The sequence below is a fragment of the Salarias fasciatus genome, chromosome 3 (assembly GCF_902148845.1).
Source record: "Salarias fasciatus chromosome 3, fSalaFa1.1, whole genome shotgun sequence".
Taxonomy (NCBI): domain Eukaryota; kingdom Metazoa; phylum Chordata; class Actinopteri; order Blenniiformes; family Blenniidae; genus Salarias; species Salarias fasciatus.
In genome coordinates this window covers 6,631,686-6,650,982 of record NC_043747.1, presented here as the reverse complement: position 1 = coordinate 6,650,982, position 19,297 = coordinate 6,631,686, and the positions used below count along the sequence as shown (strand labels likewise).

At 47.6% G+C, this 19,297-nt stretch overlaps 3 protein-coding genes across 3 annotated transcripts; 1 reads left to right on the top strand and 2 right to left on the bottom strand.

The window, feature by feature from the left end:
* Window positions 1-6,820: 6,820 nt before the first annotated feature.
* Window positions 6,821-9,484, bottom strand: grpel1 (GrpE-like 1, mitochondrial). The gene is made up of 4 exons (XM_030086785.1): window positions 9,347-9,484; window positions 8,343-8,499; window positions 7,847-7,928; window positions 6,821-7,591 (listed from the first exon to the last, which is right to left on the bottom strand). The coding sequence occupies exons 1-4, from the start codon at window positions 9,412-9,414 to the stop codon at window positions 7,245-7,247; spliced, it is 654 nt and encodes a 217-aa protein (XP_029942645.1). The 5' UTR covers window positions 9,415-9,484; the 3' UTR covers window positions 6,821-7,244.
* A 1,120-nt stretch (window positions 9,485-10,604) lies between these two features.
* tada2b (transcriptional adaptor 2B) lies at window positions 10,605-14,942 on the bottom strand. Its single transcript, XM_030086736.1, has 2 exons — window positions 14,663-14,942; window positions 10,605-13,557 (listed from the first exon to the last, which is right to left on the bottom strand). The coding sequence occupies exons 1-2, from the start codon at window positions 14,930-14,932 to the stop codon at window positions 12,343-12,345; spliced, it is 1,485 nt and encodes a 494-aa protein (XP_029942596.1). The 5' UTR covers window positions 14,933-14,942; the 3' UTR covers window positions 10,605-12,342.
* cfap184 (cilia and flagella associated protein 184) lies at window positions 14,743-17,842 on the top strand. The gene is made up of 3 exons (XM_030086791.1): window positions 14,743-14,878; window positions 17,092-17,388; window positions 17,466-17,842. The coding sequence occupies exons 2-3, from the start codon at window positions 17,182-17,184 to the stop codon at window positions 17,769-17,771; spliced, it is 513 nt and encodes a 170-aa protein (XP_029942651.1). The 5' UTR covers window positions 14,743-14,878; window positions 17,092-17,181; the 3' UTR covers window positions 17,772-17,842.
* Window positions 17,843-19,297: the final 1,455 nt, after the last annotated feature.

The window sequence follows — 19,297 nt, the reverse complement described above, 5'->3', positions numbered from 1 at the left end:
AACTGGCCCACACTCGTTCAGTCCCCTCCCCCAAACTGTTTCATATCTGCTCTTGCATGGTCTGAAAGGTGTGACCATCTATTAGGGACCACACCAGGCCGCCCCCACCTCCGTGCCCCCTCCTCGGTCACACTGTGTCGTCTCGGATTAACAGCACCGGGGCTGATAACTCACCCGGGCCGACGGACTGAGAGCCTCCGTGTTCCTCGGCACCACCAGTGCATGAAGAGGCACACTTGTACCAGGCGAGTACACACAAGTGTTTCCGTGTTGACGCAGCCATGCATGGCGGCGTGTACATGAGGACCTGACTCACACTGGAAACACCAGCACCTCCGTACGGCGGCGTTCTCTATGGAGGTCAATGTCGGTATGAAAGTTCACCAGAAAAAAGCAAGAGGCCATAAACACAAAAGCCATCAGTCCAGACCTCAGACGTGTCTTTGGAGGGTGTTTTCATGGAAATGGTGAAGTTTTCTGACACATCAAACTGCCTTCCTTTCCTTTCTCCCCTGTGCTGACACCGTTTGAACCCAGCGAGGTTGCGATATGTGCTCCGATGAGCGATGCGCTGAGCCACATCACGGCCGCGTTCAATCCTGCCAGCGCCCGCGCTGACCTACAATAAACCTTCAAGGATGATGGGCTAATCAGAGCCGGCGTGATCCGCACTTTCATTAGCCCATCCTGGAGGACGGCGCTGGACGTATGTGTGTTCCACTGAATGTCTGAACGGTTTGACTAATGGGGGCTGGCATGTATGAAGGGAGGGAAATGCAGAGAGCAGGTGGGAAGGCAAAGTTAACAGAAACGGTTTCTAAGTAGTACTATTGGTTTAGTCGGTGCTGCAGTTACTGCTCGATGGTACAACAGCATCATAGAGTACCGAATATCATGAGGATGAACGTTTTGGATTATTGCAGCTCTCTACACAAGGTGTCCAGTGTCTCACCGTGGATGGAAATAAAGGTGTAGCTCCATCTCAGATGGTGTCGCAAGTAGAGGTATATGAAATCCGTTTTATTTTTCCCCCAATTCCGTTTTATTTTTTCCCAATTTCCGTTTTTTCCATTTTAATATTTCTGAATATGGTATTTTGTTTTTTATGCTCATTTTTACCATAAAAAAAGGTGTCTGGTAAGTGGAAATTAATAAATGTCCACAATATAATAGGATATAACAGTCGATTTAATGTTTAAAGTCCTGCAACAAAGAAATACTTTTTAATTAGTCGCATGCGTCTTTGCGAGTCCAGTCCACAGTACGTTAACAGTATTTACAAAAAAGCTTTTCCCCTGAGGCATAAAAGTCCGTGTACTGTTCTGCTCTGTATTTAGTGCTTAGCGTGGAGTTTCATAACTTTTTTGAATGTGTGAGAGGGGAGGGAGCAGCTCGCTTGGACATCGTGTTGTTGCGTCACGTCTCGTCGTGGCTGGAACGCACGTTCACATATGTTTTCAATTGTATTTTGACGCAAAATCGCGGAAAACATTTGGCGTTGTGAACGCAGCTTTAGCATGTCAGCAGCGCTGTGGAAGTGACGTACACGTTGCAGCAGCTCGGGCGGTCCCCCCGGCATGTTTGCTTTGCACTATAAGGTTCCATTTTCTCCCGAAAACTGAATTTCAGACCAGATTAGGACGAATTCCGCAATATTCCGCGTTTTATTCCAATTCCGTTTTTATTGGTCATTTCCGCGATTCCGTCCGCGATTCCGTTAACACGGATTTCATATGGCTCTACGCAAGACGTCTTCAAGTGTCCATGGGAAAAACACCGAACCCCCTCGTATCGTCCACTGGTGGATCAGCGTTTTGCATGGCAGCTGCCATCAGGTGAAGCACCTGACGACCACCGCAGAATGCTGAAGCTGATTTATCACATTGTCTCAAATTACAGCTGCTTAAAGCTTTAAAAACCACCCGAGTGTCTGTACAGCCAACTAGTCTCTTGGCAACATGCATCGACTGTTGTTTAAAAACCTCCAAGTTCTGCCGCCACACAGAGATAAAAGAGATGAAAACTGTAAGAAAAAAAGCTGCTCTATTAAAGCTGAGCATCTTTAAAGGCCTTTTGCAGCTGCAACAGACAGATGGAAGCAGTTTTTTTCCAACAGCGCTTGATGTAAATTCTTGCTTTGGGAACTCTCACCATGTATTTCCATTTATCAGATTTCCCTGAGGACCTTGACCGTTCCCCGCCCACAACACCCCCCAAACCCCTCAGGTACACCCGCTACAACCCCCCACCCCCCACCCCCCCGACACAAGGTAGACCACAGACACACAACCTGCTGTAACCAACGCTAATTGTGACGGATTTGTTTGCGATGCAAGGTAAACGTCTTAATTACCATTAGGAAAGGCTCGTTGTGGTGGTAGTGGGAGGGAGGCAGTGCTGTGGAGGAATTTGTGTGAGATGTTGTGCAGAGGATGTGAGGAAATGTTCCACCGCCACAATCTGTGGATTACAAACACAGGCTTAGATTAGACTTTCGGAAAAACTAAAAGGGCAGTGGTTCGTACTATCGCATCATAGAGCAGTGGCTGTCGGTTTACATCCAATTCTGTATTTAGGCCCCATTTACAGCATCTCAATTGAAAACCCTTTATTTCACAAGAGTTTTGTGTTTACACGGCAACGTTTTGATAATGATGTACATTTATGTCTAAACTGCAGGAATGTTGGTTCGTATTTACAGACCACCAATCTGGATTGTTACTCTGGTGACTCGTATCTAAACCTACTCAGCCCAGGAGAATATGGACACCCCGGAGGCCGCCATCCTTGTTATTGTCCATCTTCTGAGCACATGCAAATCTATTTACTACACCACTGTCGAGTGAACGGACCTCCAAAACGCACTGACAGCGTTCCCTTGTCGCCTTATCGTCTAAACGGGGCTCCGGGTGATCAGTCTGAAGCCAGCCGAGGATTTTCTTCCTGAGTTGTAGATATCAGGACCTGCTGGGGACAACTCCTTTTCATTTCATGCTGCTCTTGTATTTAACATCCGTGTAGTGGCGGCGGCGCGCTCTGCCTCTCTCCATTACGCACGCTGATGGGTTTCACAGATAGCGGCGTTGACGGCGTCTCTGTCTGCTCGGCTCGCTCTGCCTCTTTGAGAGGGTCTGGAACAGACTCCGGGACTGCGTGTGCTGCCGCCGCCTCTCAGAGAAATATGGACAAAAAGTCCTCCTTTGGGCGCAACGCTGAGAGAGCCTGACCCCGTTCATACCGGCGTGCGCCACATCACCCCCTGCTGGCGGACTCCGAGTCCCATGTGTCAGATAAACTCACGGCGGTGGTCTGACCCCGGCGAGCTACTTTCCTGCTCTCAATCTGATCCGTGTAAACAAACGTCCCCGAGGTAATGCTGCCTGGCTCTTGTTCGTCTTGTTGGATTGGAAGTGAAAGGGCTTGGAGAAGATCCCCGAACATGAATAATTGAACACTCTTGAATATGTTGTCTTCTAGTGTGCTTGGAAGAGATGAAAAAAACAAACAAAAAACATCTAACTTTCAGACAATCTGCATCCACCCACCAGCTCTCGACCTTTCTTCCATTACAGATCGACTTTGAAGCGATCTTCCATCGGCCTCCTCCTCCTCCTGTTTTTACACCACACTGGGCTTCCAGGCAAGTCGCTCCAGCATCTTTGATAAACAAACAGACGTCTCTGTCTGCGGCGCCATCCCCAAGGCTGAGGCCTCACAATGACTATTCATCAGGGCTAAATCCTCAACCCAGATCGGCAGCCAGCAAACAGCCACCATGTGTCCTCAGTCAAACTCTGGAAGGCGACGCAGGGCTGGGACGGGCTCGCAATGAAAGACAGAGGATTAGATCCGCTGAGACGTCAGAGGTTAAAAACTACGACTTCACCATTTCAGTTGTCATAAAGCTCCCGAACCCCGTACAACCTCAAACAACTGCGCAGTTACATAACAAGCTGCAGATGATCTGAGCGGGGATGAAGGGCGATACTATCCCAAATGTTTAACCATCCTATCCGGTCGGAGACAGCTTTGTTCTGCTGTCAGTCAGTGTGTGATATACAGGTATGCAGCAAAAAACAGACACAAGGTCAACAGCTCCACATGAGAGATAAGGTAAGAGGAGAAAGGATAGAACAGATAAACAAACGTCTGACAGCAAGCTAAGACCCTCTGTGCAGACCTGACGGGGTGGAAATTGTGTAACTTCCAGCTAAAAAATTCAGAGACCTGTAGAAAGGTGAAAGAGTGTATTCAACGGGAAAAATGTTGAATGAAGATGAAGCTGAGAAAACCAACTCTACCCTACCCCTCTTCTGATTGTTTCCATCAGCAAACTTTATTCTTACCCGGGTGGAGTAGGGTAGGGTAGGGTAGGGTAGGGTAGGGTGAGTGGAAATGGGTCAAATGACTGATTAGTCTAATCGAGGATGTCTTTGGTTTGACGGCTGGCAAAGGATTACCAGCTCTGTTTACACGACGTTTAGAGAACATGCTCATTTACACAAACAGCAGAAGCTGGCATTTTTGTTATTCTGATCTATTCATGCTTGTTCCGAAGACCTGTTTACTAGGCCGTCCAGCACATGCACAGCAGCAGCATTTTCGAAGTGCGTTCCCCATTTCCACTGAGTCGGTTCTACCTTGGGACCCGTTTTCAAAAAGTTGCCTTTTCAGTAGCTCTGAGCACCGTTGTTGTGTAAACAGGGAATTTAACTGGTCAAACAAAAACCCAAGTGTTCAACGGAAATCTGCAAGTGAGCCTTTTTAGGACAATTCTCTGCTTCGTTTGGAAGATCGTCTTCTATTCAGAGAAACCATTTGAGGCCGTCGAGTTTGGAATTGGACAGAATTGGTTTGGATGTGTTCAACCTCTCTGACCACGAAGTCAGTCTTTGACCTGACATTAGGACTCATCTTTACAGATTCTGGTCCTCGTCTTCAGTCATTTCAGGCCTTTAGACTTCAAATTACACCACTCAAGTCCGCCGTAATGGGTTCAATCCTCAGCACCGTGTGAACACGAACGGTTAACGGTCAACGCCGGGCTGAGAAAGAAGCGTCCGTCCGGAAGAGGCTGCCGGGGAGTGTTCGTAACTACCACGCCGCCCGAGTCACTTCCCCGACGAGCGCCGATCTCGAGTCCGTTAAGAGGCTCATTAATGACAGACATCAAAGTCCGACTGCGCGAGGCTTCATCAAAGCAGAAACAAGAGGGATCCTCGTGAAACAAACCTCCTCCTAATGAGGAAGTGCCAACCTGTCTGCTCCGCTCGCCGCAAAATGAAGGAGTAAATTGCCTCTGCCCCCTTATTTTATTATTTTTTTTTTCGTTCTTTCTTTCCGAGGCAGAGACAAGCGAGCAGGTGGAGTCCCGGCGCCGAGGAGGGAGCGCAGTGAAAATAGCATGCCTATCAATTAGCTCCGCCTTGTCAGATGTGCAGTGAAAGAAGGGAGGAGAGACGGGAAATGAAAAGAAGATTGGAGTCAGTTTGTGTGGAGGGGAGAGAGAGAGAGAGAGAGAGAGAGAGGTGAAGCGAAGATGATGCAAGGTTTCATTTCATCTTCAATGAAGCTGATTAGCTTACGGGGAGCAGACGGAGTGACAACACCTCTCGGAGTGGAAGTGGAAATGCCACTCACAGGAGCAATTTGACTGTCTCCAGCCGAGTATTAGATCCACAGCTCCACATCCCTCCTGTTAGGGCCTCACAGGTGCTGTCCACCTCACTGCCTGCATCTCTCTGGAAAAACAACCCTGACGGACGGGGAGGGATGAAGGAGTTACTGTGGGAAGGAGGAGTTGCGTCATCAAATGAGAAATACCCTTTGGGGTCAGATTTCTAAACATTTCTCATCTTTTATTAGTCGAGCTGTCGATGGAGTTTAAACCCTGCACAGGTCAGAAGGTCACCACAGGGCAAAAACAAATTATACAGGCACACTAGACCTGTTAACAAAGAAACGATTTTAAGTGAAAACACAAAGATTCGGTTGCATTTTGGGGGTCTGTTTACACAACAATGCTGCTCAGAGAAGCTGAAAGTTTAACGTTTCCAAAAAGACTTCCAAGGTGGATGTCGTCGTCATATAGATGGGGGAAACGCAACTTTGTGGAAGGCCCGAAGAAAACACCATTACTGCACATTCACGGGTCATTTGCACAAGTAGATAGAATATATCGTTTTCCCTCCTGCCAGCCCATGTTCTCCTAAGAGTTTGTAGTTTCAGAACTGACAGTAATAGAAATCCAACTGAATCTGTTCTGTGCTGAAATGAAAATCCAAAACAGAACCCCGGAGTCACCAACTAAACTCTAGGCATGTTTCTGAATGATGAGAGGAAACTGCTTTAAGTGTTTGTATCTGTGGTCTGAAGGAGGAAGAGCTTTACGCTGTTTCAATGTTTTCTAAATATATATTATAAATTTCTAAATATATATCACCAAAAATACTGAAATTGTGACTCGTCAGGTGAGGCAGCAGGAGATGGACTTCACCTCGGATTGCATAATCATATATAATTGTCTCTCTGTGCTTCAACCTTATATTATTTGAAGACACTTCCTACGTTAAGAAGAAAAATTCTGCATTTGTTTATAAAAACCCTTCCTGGTCTGAGTTCTAATAGATCCCATTATCAGTCATCATTTCTCGATCTTCACAACCATTTCCAGGGTGAAAATGTGCAAAGTATCTAAAACTCGACCGCTGATCATTTCAAAGGGTGGTCAGTTTATTCTGATGTGAAAGATCAAACCTTTACATCGCTGCCAGTCGGCCATGATGGAGAAACTCTGTGAGGGCGAATCACATCCTTCCTCGGCGTTCGTTTTTTTTATTCACAGCACAAACAGGAAAACCAAGTTCAGGGGAGACACTATCGTGGAATGATACCAGTCATGCTCACTTCGTGACCACTATACCGTCTGACAGAGGTTGGTGATTTAATCTGAAAAGGTCTCTTTAGTTCCTTCATGATTCAAGCTTCTGCCTGCGACTGACTGATTTATACGGCTGACGACAACAGACACGACTCAAACGACTGAAATCTAACAAACGACTGTCCGGTGTTATAAACTGCTGGATGTGGTCCAGATACCAAGTCCTGGTGGGTTTCTCGTCTCTCGGAGGCACCTCAGGGTGAAGGGGGGCAGCGGAGGACGGGCTTTGCAGGGCGTGCCTTTGACCGGTCATCCGTCGCCCGAGCAACAAGAACCAATCCCGTTTCCCTTCGGCCGGCCAGTCCTAGGGCGCCTTGGCGACCCCCACCAGCGCCGGCCGGAGGGTGCGCCCATGCAGCTTGTAGCCCACCTTGGTTACTATGGCGACGGTGCCGGGCTCCTTGCCCTCCACGGGCGCGTGGAACAGCGCCTCGTGCTCGTAGGGGTCGAACTTCTGTCCATCGGGGTTGAGCCGGGACAGGCCGTGCTTGGAGAACACCTTCTGGATCTGCACCTCGGTCATCACCAGGCCGTCGTACAGGTTCTTCAGGTGCGGGTTCTGGCTCGTCACCTCCTCTTTGGGAACGCTCTCCGTGGCCTTCTCCAGGATGTCGGCCACCTCCAGCAGGTCTTTACAGAAACCCTGGATCCCTGCGGAGGGAAAGACACCGGACCATGAACCAACCGGGACTGATGGAACCACTGAAGCTGGACTCGGAAACGATGCTGCAGTCGGTAGAAAGTCCAGCAATCATGAGGAAAAGCTTAGCCTGCCATTTGGTGACATCTAGTGGTGGATACATGCAACTGCAGAGTACCTCCACACATGATTCAACATTGACTGACCCGTTCCTTCAGTCTGCAAGCCGAGGCGACTGACTTTAGAAACCCGTGGCTCATCTTTACCGTATAACTTTGCATCCTCGATCATCTTCTGAGTCCTCGTCCTCAGGTTCTCCGTGTCCGCCAAAGCCCGCTTGTACTTTTCCTGTTGGACACAGAGAGGAAGGAATTAACTGAATGGGTCATGTCACCACATTTATGAGAAGGTAGAACCCACACAGTGTTTCAAGTGCCTCAAAGGTTTTACTGTGCTGCAGTACAGCAGGAATGAAACACGTTTCGGCTGGTATCTGAGGAGAGTCAGAGGTTCTGTTTACATGACAACGGTGTTCATACATTTTGAAAACTGCTAACCATTTTCAACATTGTGGTTGACTTTCTAGATGTTTCTTAAACCGATTAATTCTGTGTGACATTTGTCAGACTAATGGACAAAAGCTGGAACCAACAATGTGTCTTGCTTGAAAAAAAAAATAAATAAAAATGTCAATTTTTTTCCTCAGATGTGATGGAAGTATTTCATCGGCACACTGTGCAGTGATGGAGCTGATCCGCTCACCGTCATGTCCTTCAGCTGCTCCTCCAGCTGGGCCTTCTCCTCACTCAGAGCTTTCTCTGCGGCGCTCTTCTCGGCCTCCGCCGCCGCCGTCGCCTCCTCCGACGACCCGGGGCCGCTCTTCTGCTGAGTGGCCGTACATAACAACCGAGGTGATGCTCTGGGTGGGAGGGACACGGAGGTTAAAGTCAGTTTATCTGGATTTGAGGAAAATGACGTGGTGTAACTCATGTAATGTGCAAATGGAAATCACAATGGAGGAGGGGAGACGTAGTAGGATAGACAACATGGGGGGATATGAATGAAGGAAAGGATGAGAATAACAATGGAAACCAGAGAATTAAAAGAATGAAGAAACTGGATAAAGAGGAGAGGCTAAGTAAAAGACTGACAGCGAAACGCAATTAGGGAAAAAAAACTGAAACAACAGCAAGACGTTGAACGAAAACCTTCAGAAAACCTCCAAAAAGAGCATAAGGCTCATCCATTATAATAGGGGTGACCTTATGAACTGCTGACATAAAGATCATGCTTTCCTGAAGAGATTCACATGGTAGACCGAGGTCTCTGACCTGCTGAATAGTGGCTTAATTCACACAGCAAGCAGCTCTGAGGATGTTGAGTAACAGGAGTTTAATCCTTCTGTTTACACTTTAGTTTTGACTTTTTTTTTAAAATATCAACTTCCGGTTTCACCATGTGAGAGTGGACAGAGCTGGTTACACTGAGGATGTCAGGTTATGTCATCATGTCCCTGCTTTTATGAATGGAATACAATCACACACTCATATATATATACACACACACATAATAAACAATCTACATTCAGCTTGAAACGGTACACACCCACACACACACAAACACACACGTGCCTCCTGTGTGAGTGTATCTAAAGGTCAACACTCAGGACTGTTTGTACGCCGCGGAAGCTAACACAGCTAGCCGGGTGCTAACAAGCCCGACCGGCAGCTGGAATAAAAACACATATTTCATCAAACACCGCTCACCGGATCACCGCGGGAGACGCCAGGAGAGAGCAGCTCTGCCGCACCGCTCGCACGCACCAGCTCGCCATTTTTTCCAGAAGCCTTCTCCTCGTAACACACGCTGACGGGACGGACTATCCTGATGGCTGCGGCCGCGCGTCTTCACCCAATCAGAGAAGAGAACAGGGAACCCCGCCCACCGGCGACCAATCAGGTGAGAGGCACCGGTGTGACGCAACAATGCAGTTCGTTTCAGGCGTGCGTGGAGAATATCACATGACCGCTGACGCCTCAGCCGCCATCTTGGATGAGGATCAGCGTGTCCTTCAGTGTAAATTTAATACGTAAGTCGCGGATTCTTCAAATTCTGCAACTCTGCTCTTATTTTTTTTACTGTCAAGCCCTCGAGTAAATATGTTATTTAATATTTACTATATTTTTTTCCTTAAAACTCTGACATGAAGATACAAATACCTACTATATAAAATGTGAATTTCTTTACATTTATTTTAATATTTAATTATTGTCCCACCTTTTTAAAATCACAATGACAGCAAATTATGACTGTAGAAAATGTAGAGTCAAGCTGGACGGACTTTTTTTTTTTTTTTTTTTTTAATTATACACCTACCTGTTCCATTTTCATACTTTTTGGGTCTCACACACAAAAGCAACTAGTTTAAAGTCACATCTTTAACTTGCAGAAACTTTCTGGATCATAAGCACGTGTCCAGTTCCCGTCTCAAACTAAACTGTGTGAAAATCAAATGAAAACGTAATAAACTGCTACACTGTTTTGTTTGTGTAAACTTTCTCCGTCCGAGAATGAATGCAGTGGAGAAGCAGAGACCCATCCAAGATGGCGGCGGTGGAGCCTGATCAGCTTCAGCTGGTTGGAGCAGCCAGAGAAGAATCTAGTTATTCATGTCTGTGTCTACTCATATAAGTCTATGTGTTCATGTGTGCACATGACCAAGGACAGCTGAGGAGAAACCTTCACCAAGCAGAAGGTTAAATCCTCTGCTGCTTACTCAGCTCACACTTTTCTCACCCAAGAATATAACAGTTTTTTTTTTTTTTTATTTTATTTTAAGCTTTCCAATAAATAGATTTCCTTCATTTAGTGCAGGGGTCCTCAAACACCAAGCTGCGTTAACTTTTATTTTAAAAATTGCTTCATTTTCCTATGCTCCCAGTACTATCAGCATGCTGTTGTTAACATGTTCCATTTCATTTTAGTGTCAAAGCGGGAAAAAGAAACAGAGACCACTGAGGATTATGAAGTATTTGCACTTTTATTACCTCGTCAAGTGCAACAGCGAAGGAACCAAACAGCAAAACCAGATCGAAGACGGTTCCACGGCATGCCACCACAACAACCACAGTCTTAGAAAACGCTGTTCAAAAACTCTTTTTTCTCCTTTTTCATTAAAAAAAAGCTATAAAAATGTCACAATGACATAAAACGCTATACATTTCACAGGTCGGCAATTGTACTTTTTCTTTTTTGATGTATCTTACAAAAATTATTTACATTCAGTGACGTAAAGGAAGCAAAACTCTGTTAGAAAAATACTTTTCCCACTGGGAAACATTTACAGTGATACGGGTCGACCTGCAGGGGTTTGGTCACACATGCAGAACAAGAAGACAAGAAAATATCAAAGATCTTCAACTGGGAGACAGCAGCAGACCGAAACACAACCCATATTCAGACCTGGAGCTCTGTTTAACCTAAAAAAATCTGATTTAATCTGAAATACATAAATATAATGCTCGTTTTTAATCCCCGATGAGTCAGCGTTAGCCATTAGCACGGGTCGGTAATGCTGTGAAAATACAAAATATCAAAGCAGAAATGATGAATGATTTTTCATTCTCAACCAATTCTCACATTTTTTTTTATGTTATGAATCTTTAACTTCATGAGTAAGTTTCGTTTGTTGACATCCTGGAAAAACTGATCTCTCCGCATTTCGGGCGAGATTACCTGAAATTAACCCCAAAAACTCAGTAACCCGAAGTCATTTCAACAGAACGAGACTAAATTCAGCGAATTTCTAATTCATTCACTTAGATCTTTCTATTAAATAGAAGCACATCTCTCAAGATGTTCAATAATCCATTACAAGACTCACCAAATCCAAAAAAATACATATTTGGGGTATTTTCCCTCAAAGGATTTGCCACTTAAAATCAGTCAAACTCTCAACATTTTGAGGAGAATTCAGCAGAATTGCATTGTGGTCTCAGTCGGTTGTTGGTTGGAATTTTTGTCTTTGACAAAATTGTTGCCAAAATTGGGTGCAAACTGCATTTATGAGAAGTTTTGGGCTGAAAAACAGCTCGGTCGAAAAGCTACTTGTAGCTAGCCTCGTGTTGAAGGAACTTCCTCGTTCTTATTAGCGAGAGCTGAAAACACTGAGCGCAACGGGAAGCAGTAGGCTGTAAAATGGGCAAATCAATTATTACTTGGAAAGGAAACTGTAAAACTCATGGAAACCAGCTCAGGAGTTTTAAGAGTGTTGATTCAACCACAACATCTTTCGGAAGAACGTTTCCCAAACAGAGACTTGAACCAGCTCATGAAAAAAAAAAAAACACAGATCATCACCATGGAGTACCTCAACAGCCCGCTGATCCTCCACCAAGGGTTCAAGTCATGGTTAAACCAACCTGCCATGTTGGTATGATCACCTTTTCCTCTGTGGTTTTGGGTTTATTGAAGCCGACGTTGACAGCTTGAGTGCAAAGAAAGCCTTGAAAACACTTTAAAGATCCAACAACGGTTACTAAGAAACCTACTTCTGGAAACTCTCCCTTCTTTTTCCCCTGCGTTCGGTGAAAATGTCATGAAAAAGAAGCGCGTCTTTCCGTCCGCGTCGCTTCCCGAATGCAAAAATACAGGCTTGGTTTCAGTGTGAAAATATACCGGTTCAGGTTTGGTTTTTGTGATTTACATATTCACAAGGCGGCTCCTGGAAAAGCAGCAGTTCAGTCCGGACGCCGGCCTCCTGCTAGGAGGCGTCTCGGGAGATCCAGCCGCTCTCGGTGAGGAAGGTGAGGATGCGCTTCTTGAGGACCTTGTCCAGGTAGCTGGGCAGCCGGCTCTTGGCCGGGATGCCCTGCCGCTTCTGCAGGTGGTCCTTGATGATGATGGTCTTGACGGTGAGGTAGCGCGCCGGGCTCAGGTTCAGCGAGCTGCACAGCACCTTCTCCCGGTCCGACAGCAGCTCGAAGCCCGTCAGGTTCTCGATGGCGGCGAACTCGCCGTCCTTCCCCTCCTCTTTGATCCCGCCGCCGACCCCCAGCGCCCCCGGGACCCCGCCCCCTCCGCCGGCGCCGCCCCCGAGCCCCATCCCGGCGCCGAGGCCGCCGCCGCCCGAGCCGCCGCGCTTCGACGTCACCACGCTTTTGTTCTCCTTGCGCTTCTCCCGCTTGTGGCGCGCCGCCTCGTACTCGGCCGACTCCTCCAGGCGCATGATGCCGTTGCGGCGGTACCGCTGCAGCTCGCGCACCTTGGCCCTCAGCAGCCGCTCCTTGTGCATGTTCTCGAAGAAGTCCTCGAACTCGCGGTGGGCCATGAACTGGCAGAGGCCGCGCAGCCGCACCCGCTGCTCCTTCTCCTCCTTGGTGATCTTCCGTTTCGGCGTGCTCGGGACGGGACCCGACCCCGGCGCCGCCGCCGTCGCCCCCGGTCCGACGGCGGCCCCTCCGGCCCCCGCCGCCCCCACCCCGCCCGCCGCGCCGACGACGCCCAGCGCCCCCGGCTTGTCCTTCTCCTTGTCCTTCTTGTCCCGGCCGAGGAACGCCGGCACCAGGTTGTAGTCCCGGGCGATGTTCTTGCGCCGCTGGCGTTCCCTGAGCTTGCGCACGTACATGTCCACGTGCGCCCGCTTCATCTCGATCTCCACGTCCTCGTCGTCGTAGTTGACCGACAGCCCGCTGATGAGCTTCTCCGCGTCCTGGTCGTACTCGATCTCGTAGTCGTCGCGCAGCGGCATGTAGCCCAGCTGCTGCTGCTCCGCCAGGCTGATGTCCAGCGGCGGGAGCGGCGTGGTGAGGCTGGGCGACAGCGGGCCGCCGCTCGGGCAGGTGTGGTCCGTCACCCGGTTGGGGATGCTGTCCGGGATGCAGGCCTTACCCAGGTTGCCGTGGATGTACATGGTGACGTAGTGCTCCATCACTTCCTGGGGAGTTCGAGACGCCCCGACGTGAGCCGCCATGTCCTCCTGGAACCACACACAAACAGGAAGTGACTGCGTTGTATTTGGCGTATGGCTGTGCAAAAGTCATCTCAATATTTTTTCCTCAAAGTGACAATATATGATATAAACTTGATACATTTCTTTTCTCAACAAAGTTTTTCCACAATCGCAGTTCTGGGTCAAAGTCACTGACAAACTGCAACACAGACAGTTTCATTGACCAGCAGATGCACAAAATAAACACGTGAATGCTTTTAAAAAAAAACTGGGGAAAAAAAGTATTTTTGGGAAAACTGTTGGAAAATCTTAAAATTCATTGCATCACTCAGCCATATGTAAAAATATCCTGAAACTCTCACACACCGACTCTCTGCCTCTCTTCAAGTCCAGGCTCAAAGCGCAGTCTTTCCACCCTGATCCTCTCGATCTCTTTAACTCTGCTGTTTTTGTTTAGCTGTTGTTTTAACTTTGTACAGCAACCTTGACTGTCTTCAAAGGTGCTTTGAAATTAAATTAATCATTATTATAAAAATTATCAAACCTTCTATAACTGTCACATGATCCAAACTGGCCACGCATCAATTGATTTCTTACACTAAATAGCTTGCTGGTATGGTTTTATATGATATTTATCATTCATTAGGGCTGAATATCAGGAGCAAATAAACATCATTGCAGATCAGCCATGGTTTAGGGCCACACTACCTCCACCGCAGCATCACTGATCTCTCGGCTCACTACTTTTACTAAATCAACCGGACCTCCAGTGAATGAAAGAGAAAAAGCAGCCTGTGGCCCAACATGGAGCACTGAGAGGCCCAGTTTGGCCCGTGGGCCATATGTTTGACAGAGGAAAAACATCTTTAAGAAAATAATTTAACATATTTTCAAAATTTAGGGATTATGTGTCATACTTTGTAATTCAAAGTTCCAGTATTACTTGAGGCTGATCTATTCACTGACTGGATCATTTCTCTGTCAGACCTGTTCTATCTTTCACTACTTTCAAACTTCGCGTGCGTGCACTTCAAGTGCATTAAAAACTACCACCTCCCGTGAGCGTGTGTGAAGTTTCAGTGACTTTTGCGTGTTGTTAGAATAAGTTTGAAAAAGAAAAAAAGTGAGGTACCCAGTTTCCAAATCCATACTGCTCGATGGCATCGAGCAGCGACTGCTCCTCCCTGCTGGTCCATCCTCCCTCCGCCTCGGGACCCCAGAGGGAGAACCGGCCGCCGTCGACCTGCTGGTAGCCGTGCCACCTGCGGTGGTTCCCGATCTCCGCGCCCGCTGAGAAGCACTCCGGGCACAGCTCGATGTCGGGGCACTCGGTGCAGCGGAGCCGCAGGTTGGTAACATCCGCGAGGCAGTTCACGCAGTACTTCTTCCCCAGGTCGGCCATCTTGCCTGGCTCCTGCTTCTTGTTGTCGGAGGCTGCGCATGCGCGCTGGCCGCTCATTAATATTCAGGAGCCCGGGCCAGGGGCGCGCGGTGATTGGCCCGTGTGCTGTTACCGGGGCAACCACAGTATACACCATATACTGTTATTTTAAAGCAGGCAAATAGTGAAATAGCTTGTTTTTTTTAATAATTTAAACGATGGAGAACGAGACAGAAAGAGAAGAAGCGGCGAAACAGCCGTCAGAGAACACAGAAAGTGTTGAAACGAGTGAAGAAGAACAACCCAAACTGCACCTTGACAGCCCGGACAGCAGCGTCCACGGTCCCGCTGGGGAGGAAGAGGAGAAGGAGCGTCGGGAGAAAGGCAAACTCGAGCATGAAGACCTAATGCGTGTGTACCGGGAGCTCCAGGAGCAGAGAGAGAAGGCCACCCAGAGGAACCTCCAGCTGAGGGCCAAGCTTCCCCAGCACCTCAGCGACAGAGCAGGCGTTGACAGGCCGCCGGGGGAGGAGAGCTATGAAGAGCTGCTGGGAGAGTTTCAGAAGAGCATGAAGATCCAGGCCGACCTGAAGCAGCAGATCCAGTCCAGAGTGGACCAGCTGGAGGAAAAGCTCAACGAGGTTTTGTCGGATTTCAAATATTTTACTCTAAACCCTGCAAAAAGCAGAGGACTGTTTACATAGAAGTGGCAGAAACGATAAAACAATATAGCGTTAGTTTTTCATGCTGACCCAACATGTTGACGCTGTTTTTGTAATAAACCACAAAAATAACAACAGGATGGTTTCAACCACTCTCATCTTCAAAATCTCAAGCAAATACAATAGCATTCAAGATAATTAGTTGATATGCTGGATGTCTGAGAGTCTTTACAAACATGAAAGGGAAAGGAGACAAAGGATGAACTAATCACTGAGCTAAACAAAGGGAACAATACACACAAAGATCAACATTTGATTCACTCAGAGAGAATGATTGGGTCTTTATCTCTCAAGAGGCTGAAAGGCTTCATAATCCAATCAACATCATAGTGATATCAGCTTGTTTGTCTCAATATGTTAATAATGTCCAATGAAATAAACATGTTTAGTAAAAAATGGTTGAATGAATGCCAGAATGCATCAAGATTGAAGGTTTGTAGACTGATTAGACTGCACTGAGGTTAATAATAATAATAATAATGAATTTTATTTGTCATGCACTTTACATTTGTAAAACAAATCTCAAAGTGCTACAATGGAATTTAAAACAACAGTGACGATTAAAAGTAACAAATACAGGCTAAATCATTAAAAACACTCATACTTACACTCATAAAATGCAACAGAAAACAGTAAAATCATTCAAAAGCTTTCAAAAACAAAAACGTTTTCAGGCAAGATTTAAATGAGTCCACCGACTGTGGTGCCCTCAGGTGGACAGGTAGGGCATTCCACAGTCGGGGTGCTGCAGCCTGAAAAGCCCTGTCCCCCATGGAACACAGTTTGGTTTTGGGGACCTTCAGCAAATTGATGTTGGCGGAGCGGAGGCGTCTGGTCGGGTCATGTAGAGAGAGAAGTTCTTTAAGGTACACTGGTGCACTACCATAGACACACTGATGGGTCAGGAGGCAGATTTTTTTGTATGGTTGTATGTTTATGCTGGGATTGGTTGTAGACCTTCATGAAACTTGTTGGTAGCATTTATTTTCCGGTCATCATGAGGAGATTGGCACAAAGATCACTGCAGGCTATTAGGTTTGGATGTAAAGCAGCAGACTGTGGTAGCGAGCTTCTAGCTTGGAACTACAGTTTCAGCTGCAGTGGCTGGTAAATAAATGCTGCTGCATCCATGCGTCCATATGTAAAGATTTATGAACGTTTTATTTGCAACTGCAACAAGAAATGCATCCAAACTGTTTGAAAACTGATATCTATTGCTTTCTAAGTGTTTAAATGTGAAGACACAGCACTGGGGGGCTGGAAATGACCCCTTATCTCTGCGGGGCAGAGCAGTACAAAGACTCTACACATGCTGTGCAGAGTGAGCAGTGAGCTGGGTAGATGTGACATGAATATGAAGTCAGTAGGTCAGACCGATTGTAATGTCACTTTTGTGCAGCGGCATCAGGAAAGGCAACACTTGCGGTGATAAAAACTTTCCTCTTCATCTCTTCCCAGGTGGAAAGTGAGCGTCGAGCCCTCAGCCAACTCCTGGGGGAAGGAGGGGCTCCGGCGGTGGCGGCCGGGGTGGATGTGCAGCTCCGGCAGATGATCGAGTTGTGCCGGGGGAACAACAAGCTGAGGGCGAGGATCAGCAGGCTGGAGGAGGAGCTGTCCGTCAGGGAGGAGACGGCGGCGGACCCCCTGCTGCTGCAGTTCAAGCAGCTGCAGCTCGCCAGGATGGAGCAGGAGAGGGACATGGAGAAGCACGAGGAGCACTCCAAGCTGCAGAGGAAGCTGGCCACGTCGCTGGAGGTGGGTGGACCCGTCCCGTTTCACAAACCCCGCTCTGAATGCGGAAGTGAACGTGTCCCGCCGCTCTGCCGTCTCAGCGTCTCACCAACGTGAAGGCTAAGCTGGACTTCAGCCAGAGGGAGGCGCAGGCCAGGCGGCGCCAGCTGGCCGAGGTGGAGGCCGCCCTGGCAGACAGGAGGGAGGCCCTGACCCGGATCAGGCGGACCCGCGACAAGCTGCAGAGAGAAAGCCTGAGGCTGAGGGAGGAGCAGGGACTGTTTGGAAACAAGAACCTGCTGCGGGACTTCGAGGACACCGTGGACGCCGCACACCGCCTGGAGGAAAGGCTGCAGCATCTGAAGGCTCGGCATGCCCAGACTGGAAGAAAGGCTGCTGATCCCTGAGCGATCCTGATGCTGCTGTCACTTTTACACCAATAAACTAAATACGTCACGTTCAAGGAAGAAACATATATTTTGGGACATTTCAAAAATTGCATCTGACACATTTTGTGAAGTAAAATGTCACGAAGTTGATGTGTTTACTGTTTCTGTTCCATGTCTGAGCACTCATGACTTTAATAATAAAAACAAAAAACAAAAAAACAACTGTGAACTGGGGTCAGTTTGATTTAATTTGCCCAGAAATACAAGTAGGAAGTTTTAAAGCTGGAGATTTGCACTTTCTATAGAATAACACACATTTTGAAATATTTAGACAGAATTTATTGATGTTTAGATTCAAGAGTGAAAAAAATTCACACCAGTTTGTTCGCATCAAGACACAAAAAGGAAAAGGCAACTCTGCAACGGCAGCCAGTCGTCCCTCGCTCGTCTCCAGTTGGTCCAAAATGCTGCAGCGCAGCGACTAACTGGAGGACGTAACAGGGGCACTTCACTCCCATCCTGGCCTCCCTCCACTGGCTGCCTGTGCGAGTTTCAAGATTCTTTTACTCGTTTTTAAGTCCCTGAATGCTCTCGCCCCGCCTTCCCTCTCTGAGCTGCTCCACCTCTACACTCCTGCTCGGTGCCTCAGATCAGCTGATCAGCTGCTGACCGGACTGACCGGGCCCTGGGAGGACTGGCCAATGCCTCGGAGGACTGACCGCATCCTCAGAGACCTGACCAAACCCTCAGAGACCTGATTGGGTCCTCAGAGACCTGATCGGCCCTCGGGGGACTGACCGGGCCCTGGGAGGAAGGACTTTTTTATTTGGCTTTTTATTTGCTTCCTGCTCTTTTCCTGCTCTTTCTATTCCTTTTTTTGGAGCCAGGGTTGTTCTACTCCGTTCCTCGAGGGCCTCCTCCATGGTTTAGATGTCTCTGCTGCAGCACACCTCAATGCAATGTTTGGGTCATCCTCAAGTCTACTGAAGCCCACTAATGAGTCCGTCACTGCATTCAGCTGTGCTGCAGCTGGAGAAACCGAGAACATGCAGGACACCCTGGGATCACTGACTCTTCCTCTTTTGGGTTTCTATTTGCTCTTCTCTTTCTCTGTCATTGTTTTAAGGAATTGCCCTTCAAGTGTGAATCCTTTGACTCAAACCTCTCCTCTTTTTATTCTGGGCTGCTTTTTCTTACTTTAAATTTTTTTTTTTGGTCTATTCTTTGTTTCAACTGCCTCATCTGATCACGACTTTTTGTTTTCTATCCCTTCCTACTCTCTTTTTCGAGGCTATGGCTGTTCTACTCTGCTTACGCCACCCTCCATGTTTTAGATGTCTTTGCTGCAGCACACCTCAGTGTAAAGTTGAGGTGTGCTGAAGCTGGAGACACCGAGAACATGCAGGACGCCCTGGGACGACTGACTAACTTTGTTTGTTCTCCTGCTCTTCCTACTCCCTTGTTCTAGGCTATGGCTGTTCTACTCTAGTCCTTGAGGGCCGCCTCCTCCATGTTTTAGATGTCTCAGCTGCAGCACACCTCAG

Coding starts and splice junctions, on each gene's coding strand:
- tada2b (XM_030086736.1), bottom strand. CDS start 14,932: ATGGCCGACCTGGGGAAGAAGTACTGCGTGAACTGCCTCGCGGATGTT. Junction 13,558..14,662: donor AGTATGGATTTGGAAACTGG/GTACCTCACTTT, acceptor GTGTGGTTCCAG/GAGGACATGGCGGCTCACGT.
- grpel1 (XM_030086785.1), bottom strand. CDS start 9,414: ATGGCGAGCTGGTGCGTGCGAGCGGTGCGGCAGAGCTGCTCTCTCCTG. Junction 7,929..8,342: donor AGCAGCTGAAGGACATGACG/GTGAGCGGATCA, acceptor TGTGTCCAACAG/GAAAAGTACAAGCGGGCTTT. Junction 7,592..7,846: donor CGAGGATGCAAAGTTATACG/GTAAAGATGAGC, acceptor TTCCCTCCGCAG/GGATCCAGGGTTTCTGTAAA.
- cfap184 (XM_030086791.1), top strand. CDS start 17,182: ATGATCGAGTTGTGCCGGGGGAACAACAAGCTGAGGGCGAGGATCAGC. Junction 17,389..17,465: donor AGCTGGCCACGTCGCTGGAG/GTGGGTGGACCC, acceptor CTGCCGTCTCAG/CGTCTCACCAACGTGAAGGC.